At 39.0% G+C, this 7,526-nt stretch overlaps 1 protein-coding gene across 21 annotated transcripts in view; it reads left to right on the plus strand.

The window, feature by feature from the left end:
- Positions 1-6,823, plus strand: part of LOC132132051 (phosphatidylinositol-binding clathrin assembly protein-like) — a 44,152-nt gene extending 37,329 nt beyond the window's left edge. For 13 of the 21 annotated variants that reach the window (XM_059544255.1, XM_059544257.1, XM_059544258.1 and 10 more), the window contains 5 exons: positions 319-354; positions 2,917-2,976; positions 5,027-5,131; positions 5,868-5,971; positions 6,672-6,810. In XM_059544255.1, the coding sequence (XP_059400238.1) occupies positions 319-354; positions 2,917-2,976; positions 5,027-5,131; positions 5,868-5,960 (294 nt within the window). In that variant the 3' untranslated portion in view covers positions 5,961-5,971; positions 6,672-6,810. Of the gene's footprint in view, positions 1-318; positions 355-2,916; positions 2,977-5,026; positions 5,132-5,867; positions 5,972-6,671 lie in introns of all 21 variants that reach the window. The other 8 variants (XM_059544259.1, XM_059544260.1, XM_059544274.1 and 5 more) reach the window with 2 other exon arrangements.
- Positions 6,824-7,526: the final 703 nt, after the last annotated feature.

Consider the following 7,526-nt stretch of genomic DNA (forward strand, 5'->3'; position numbering starts at 1 on the left):
TGGATTCATCTGAAAGAAGAAAGTCATATACACCTATGATGACTTGAGGGTGAGTAATTTATGGGCTAATTTTCATTTTTGGGTGAACTAACCCTTTAAGGCCACTTAATATAAAGTGGGACCTGTTTTTGCTGCCTGCAGTCCTTAAAATGTTCCCTAGGTAGGCAGCACACTAGCATTTGGAACAGAGCTTAAGCTGGAATGTATTCTGTCTTGTCTGTGTTTACAATGTTTGTGTCGGAGTTTAGAATGTGAGATGTTATTGTGTTGTTTGTCCTCTAATTGTGTTTGTTGCGTTGTGTAACCATTCTCATCCAATGGGATAAACAGGATGGCATGTTTTTCCCACAATACGTAAGTCAAAACACTGAGTTGAACCGTTTGCTGAATCGCATGAGATTATTAACCCCACTGCCTTTGCTTTGGTCACAATTTATGATGTGTGTGTGTTTGAGCGACACATTTATTCATTTAGCAGACGTTTTTATCCAAAGCGACTTACAGATGGGGACAGTGGAAGCAATCAAAAACAACAAAAAGAGCAATGATATATAAGTGCTATAACAAGTCTCAGTTAGGTTAACACAGTACACATAGCATGGGATTTTAAATAATATAATATAAAGAAAACAGAATAAAAAAAGAATAGAGCAAGCTAGTGTTAGAGGTCTTTACACATACACACACACACACACACACACACATACAATTGCATAATTAATGAAAAGAAAATAGAATACAAAAAGATTAGAAAGGTAGTTAGATTTTTTTAAAGAATAGAATTAGAATTAGAATAGTGAGTGTTAAAGTTAGAGGGTCAAATAAAGATGGAAGAGATGTGTTTTAAGCCGATTCTTGAAGATGGCTAAGGACTCAGCTGTCCGGATTGAGTTGGGGAGGTCATTCCACCAGGAGGGAACATTTAATTTAAAAGTCCGTAAAAGTGACTTTGTGCTTCTTTGGGATGGAACAATCAAGCGACATTCACTTGCAGAACGCAAACTTCTAGAGGGCACATAAGTCTGAAGTAACAAATTTATGGATAAATGGGTGCAGAGCCAGTGGTAGTTTTGTAGGCAAACATCAATGCCTTGAATTTTATAAGCGCAGCTATTGGAAGCCAGTGCAATTTGAAAAACAGAGGTGTGACATGAATTTTTTTGGCTCATTAAAAATTAATCTTGCTGCCGCGTTCTGAATTAATTGTAAAGGTTTGATCGAATTGGCTGGAAGACCTGCCAAGAGGGCATTGCAATAGTCCAGCCTGGACAGAACAAGAGCTTGAACAAGGAGTTGTGCAGCATGTTCCGAAAGAAAGGGCCTGATCTTCTTGATGTTGAATAAAGCAAATCTGCAGGATCGGACCGTTTTAGCAATGTGGTTTGAGAAAGTCAGCTGATCATCAATCATAACGCCAAGGCTTCTAGCTGTTTTTGAAGGAGTTATGGTTGATGTACCTTAATTGATGGTGAAATTGTCATGAAACGATGGGTTTGCTGGAATCACAAGCAGTTCTGTCTTGGCAAGGTTGAGTTGAAGGTGATGGTCCATCATCCAGGAAGAAATGTCTGTTAGACGAGCTGAGATGCGAATAGCTACCGTCGGATCATCAGGATGGAATGAGAGGTAGAGTTGAGTGTCATCAGCATAGCAGTGGTATGAAAAGCCATGTTTCTGAATGACAGAACCTAATGATGCCATGTAGACAGAGAAGAGAAGTGGTCCAAGAACTGAGCCCTGAGGCACCCCAGTAGTTAGATGTTGTGACTTGGACACCTCACCTCTCCAAGATACTTTGAAGGACCTATTTGATAGGTAAGACTCAAACCATTGAAGTGTGGTTCCTGAGATGCCTTTTGCCAGTAGGGTTGATAGGAGGATCTGGTGGTTAACTGTGTCAAAAGCAGCGGACAGATCAAGCAGGATAAGTACTGAAGATTTGGATTCCGAAAAAATCCGATTTTGAAACCCATGAGCTGATCTAACCTGATGTTATCTCGGCATGGCTGACAGCTCCGTTCCTCCTCTAACCTTTCCTCTCATTGGTTTCATTTGTTTATTGCCTTCAGCAAACAACTGTAGTCATTTTGGCGTGAATCAATGGGCTAGTGTTTCCAGCAGAGGGTTCACCGGACAATGTGCAAAGTCCAAAAAAGTAGATAATCAAAAAGTTACGTGCCTTGGGAAACATTCTGATGGAAATGTTTCCACCTGAGAGTTATTACTTTCTTAAACAGAATATGCTGAGCTGGATTGATCAGTACATCAGCATGATTTAGTCATATTTACTCTTGCAGTGTTGTTTGTTCTTGTCAAATGCATCTGTAGGTACTGTTCCACATCTGAGCTGTTTGCTTACTCTGGCCGTTCAGAGTCTGTCAAACATTTCAGTGGTGCACAAGTGGAAATTAAAGTGTGTCTGTGGCTACTGAAGGCCTTACTGAGAATCTCACAGCTCCTACACAAAGAGCTTCTCTCTTCCACCAGAGCCCTGCACCTGCAACTAATCACTCTGCCTTCAAAGAGGACACACACACACACACACACACACACACACACACACCCACACACAGTTTCTTGCTCTCTTCCTCTTTATCTCCTTCCTGGTTAGAGTGTGAAAAGGCATTTCTAATATTTCCCAGATGTGAGCGGCTGTCCATGAAGAGAAAAAGATAAAAGTATATTTTGTGAATTAATTTTTAAAAAGTGTTCCGTTAGTCCACTTGCACAAAGTTGCCCTTGTTCACGGAGCACTGTGTGTAAACGTGGAAACTGAGATGTTGTGTCTGGAGCAGTTGTGATCTCATAGCTGCTCGAGTGGAAATTTCTTACAGAAGAATCGTTATTTTAATGCTAAAAAAAAGTTGATGTTTTACCTGTGGTATTTCTCTACTAACCCCGAACGTGTCCTCCTAGGCTCCTTCTGTCATGGCCTTCCCTGCCACGACGCCCACAGGAATGATGGGATACACAGTGGTGAGTGCAAATTGTGGATTTGTGCATCCCTCACTCTTTCAGTGTCAGAAGTATTAGCTTTTCAACTCCTGTATATTCAGAGGCTGTAGTGATGCTGTCAGTCCCCACCGGAGCAGTGTGAGAGTGCGGAACACAGTAAAAGGCTCTCTAGAGTGCGACGCTTACAGAGATTTGTTTTTTTTTTTCCTCTGTGTATTTTATTGTTCACGTTAACAGGGATGGCTACATTGCTCTCTCATCCATGAGCGCTTAAAAAATCTGGGCATCAGGGCATGTGTATTGCATGGTCTTGAAACACTTTTTGTGGGGGGGGGGGTGTAAGACTGGATAGTCTAGTGTGTGTTTCTTTATTTATTAAACATGAGAGAGTACATAAGATGTGATGTAGCTCCTTATTTTATTAATAATAATTATTAGGGCTGGTAAGCGATTTAAAAGCTGTAATCTAATTAATCACATGATGTGGTGATAAATTAATCTAATCAGATTTGGAGAAATTACTCTGAAAGATAATTTAAAGTCATTGTTGTGCAAAGCATCTAACAGACATTTACCTCTCTCGCGGTACTTTGATGTCATACACCGATCGATTTGATGGTGATGTCCCGCTTCAAGTCTCTGTGCAGCGCCACTTCAAATCCAATGCGACTATGGCCAATGGTTCAAGGCGCCAAATGGTTCACCAAATTCATTCAAAACATGTTTTAAGAAATGAAATGCTGCTGTGTGTTGCTCGGGAATGAACAGCTCTGATTTGTCTTTATATTTTAGTTAGCAAAATTTAGCAAAACAGACAAAATTGTGTCTAAAATAACACCATATTAACTTAATGAACTGTTGTATAAGATGAGTATCACATTTGCACTCGTGTGATATTGCACTTAGCCTACAGCTTGTGTGATATTCCTTAACTATATAAATATGAGCCAAAATTTCAAACAGGGCATTTTGCCCCATATGTTGAATTTTAGGGATGTTCTCTAGGCTCCATCACGCAGTAAGTTGTTGCCCTGCCTCATATTAGTCATCAGTCGACTGTATGAAATGGCAGTTGATCCACATAGGTCAGCCCTAATAATTATATATTTTAAGTTTTATTATTATTATTTATTATTATTATATGGATTATAATTATCTTTGTTTATAACACATGAAAGAGGACCCATGTTGTACATCCTAATGTAGTACCTTATAATTTATTCACGATACATTTAATATTTATTTTTAATAAAATAATAATAATTATGTCATGCAATGTATTATTTTAAATTATAACTGTATTTCTTTGTTTGTTTTATTAAACATAGAGGACATATTTTATAACACCTAATTGTGTTTTAACTATAAGTGTTATTATTGATAATAAAAACATTGGAATTAAAAACTATAATTTTAGATTTTTTTTAAATTTTCATATTTTATTTTTTTATTTAATTACATCTGAGAGGGCACGTGGGCACGTTGCTTCTTTCTGTAATCACATTTGAGTCATATTTCTTTTAGAGATATACAATGTGCTCAGTAGAACCGAGGAATAAGGTTGAGTAAGCCATAAAGTAAAGTCTCAAGAGGCGGTGGTTAATGGCTTAAAGAGAGGATGGCACTCTGTAAATGACGCTTTTCAATAACCGCATCTGCACTTACATAACTGCTATGACTGTTGGATCCTCCAGTCCAATTTTTGTGTGTAACTCAGCTTTTTTTCTTTTAAGAGTTAGAACTAATGTAGTAAAATAGGTGTTACTCCAAAAACCCTGAAGACTCCAAAAACAAAAGAGGAAGTTTGTGTAGCTTTTCCTGTCTACTCAGGTGGAGTTAAACAATAAGTCTAGTCGGATCAGATGAGAACAGTGGGTTCAGACTGGTTCACATTCCTCTTTGCTGAGTTTCAGTACTGCCAAACAAAATATGATGTCAACAGAGAAACTTTGTAAGCTATTGGTATTTAAAGTTCCAGATAAAATCGCTGTGTCCCAACAGCTGTGACAGGCATTACACATTGCTCACTTGGTTTCTTTATACCTTTAACTTTGGATTTATTCCTTTCTAGACCCCTCAAATGGGCTCCATGACCATGATGACCCAGCCCACCATGATGTACACTCAGCCTGTGATGCGGCCGGCCAATCCCTTCGGCCCAGTCTCAGGGGCACAGGTATGATCTCACACACAGTGAGGTTACAAATCAGTTAACCCTCAAACAATGAAATTTACAAGTTTTAAGGTCTGGTCACATTTACCATTGTTTAGTTTTGCATTGACCACATGAAAGTAATAGTTGGATTGGCCAACGGACAGTTGCTAGTTTTGAAAGTGGTTTCTGTGTGAGTTCTGACTTTTCTTTTTCTTTATGGTCCATAAAATTCAAAATTCAAATTGGTCCATTTCAGAGCACCGTAGCATCCATGGGTTTCTGCTTTTTATAAATGTTTTTGCATTTATCCAGCCCCATCATCATTCTTGTAATAGAGCCATCCACTCAACCCTGACTGTGTTCTAGAAGCGGCTCTAGAATGCCAGGGGCTCTATTCAGAATGCACTCTAGTTCGTTCACTCTCATATGCCATCACAGTGCTGTTCTGAATATGAATGCTAGCATTGATGTCTTCGCACATCTCTGGGGAACGATATGTATTCCACACATTGCACCAAATTCTCAGCTCGAAATACATATCGTGTCCCTCGCCACCCCTGCTTCATTTCTGCAGTAGTGTTAACGCAAGAAATCCCCGTCAGTCTTGCAGAACTAGAAGGATTTTGGTGGCTCTTTTTCTGAACCTCTCTGTTATTCTCTAGCCTGTCTGGCTCTGAATTTTCCTCCTGTGTGTGTGTGTGTGTGTGTTTCCTGGCTGTCCTCGGACCCCTTCAATCTCTCGTTCTTTCTGAACTAGCTCTCTACAGCCTCTAGTCCTTCCAGTTCAAGTCTTCTCCGAGCTCCGGGACAGGACCCTTTTGCACAGATGTCTATGAAGGATTTCCTTTAGACCGTCTTTAGGTACAGCATTTCTGCTGTGTGTGTGTGATTGATTGATCAACAGGTGCTTCTTGCTTTTTAACAGTGTTCGTATGTTTCTATTGTCAACTCTTACCCCGGTTTTTACATGTGCTGCAATAGTAATGTTTTCTATGTATATCAATGGTGTGATTTGTAAATTCAGCTTCAGAAGCACCATTTTTATGCTTCTAAATGAGCCCTCAATGCAGGTGTCTGTTATTGTTATGGCCTCCAGTAGTCCTTTTCTTTTCCGACTGTGAAGCAATGACTTAGGACAGTGTTTGCTGAGTGTACAGAGAATGTGCGATTTAGAAAAATCTGGCTGTACTTGTACAGTGCATGTTTTATTTCTAAGTGTTAATGATTTTGGTACAAATGAAACTTTTTGGTTACATGACCCCTTTACGTTTTAATCATTTTCATTTTTATAGCAAGTTATCCTGAGTTGCAGCTTCATAAACTCATATCATTATTTATTGGCCCCTTTACTGGTTCATTTGCATATTCAGTTCATTTAGTGACATTAAAATTATAATGGTCAGTCAATCATACAAAAAAAAAAAAAACATTCCAAATGACTATCCTGGACTTGTTATAAAATGTCATAATGTGTCCATTCATCACAATGAGTCAAATATACAAAAACGTTCTAAAATGTCACTTATATGGTATCAGTAAATATGCATTTCTTTGATTCCAGATGCAGTTCATGTAGGTGAAGGAGGGTGGATGCTTCCCAAGGAGGAATTATTCGGCAAATCTCAAACCTTTAATCTCTCTCCAGTTGACTATTCGACTCCTCACAGAGAGTTCTGCCCCAGTACAAACCTGTACAGGAATCAGAGGGAGGGGTGGGAGGGGCTTTATGGGATATGATGGGTGGGGTTGGGATGGGTAAGACTCTGTTACCCAGCGATGGAGGACACTGCGCTCACTTTGTAATTTGTCGCTGTAACATTTATTGTACCAATCTGCATCTGTAATGAAACGAATGGGTGTTGAGAGAGCGTGGGTGCCGGAATGTGGTGGGTTTTCACTCAAACACAGCTTCACTTTTTTCCCATGGAATGGCAAAAAAAAGGGATAGGGGAGGGATTTGGGTGGACTTCTGTCTTTATCCGATCACCAATCAAGCATCACCTGATTTAACCATCACCCATTAGAAATTCTAACATTTCTACTATGATTTCTACTTTATTTCTATTTTTTATGACGTTTGCAGTTGACATTCCTTATGTATTGTCTGTATTTATTTATAATTTACCCACTGAGGACATGAAAGACTCTAACTCTTTCTTACGGGAGGTGTTTTGAATTATGCATTCGTATGGCTATCATTGGTTGTTTAATTCAGATTTTGAGTGACTGAATTTATGAAAAAAAAAACATATATATAAATGGGGGGGGGGGCACCTATAAACTGACTGGTACAACACTAAGTATTCTCAGAAACAGTTCTATGTCTAGTGCAATTTCTTTGTAGCTCAAACCTCACTGTCTTCCATTCGTAACAGACATAGACTAAAATATATGAATCATTATGACACATAGTCCG

Source organism: Carassius carassius, chromosome 49, assembly GCF_963082965.1.
Source record: "Carassius carassius chromosome 49, fCarCar2.1, whole genome shotgun sequence".
Taxonomy (NCBI): domain Eukaryota; kingdom Metazoa; phylum Chordata; class Actinopteri; order Cypriniformes; family Cyprinidae; genus Carassius; species Carassius carassius.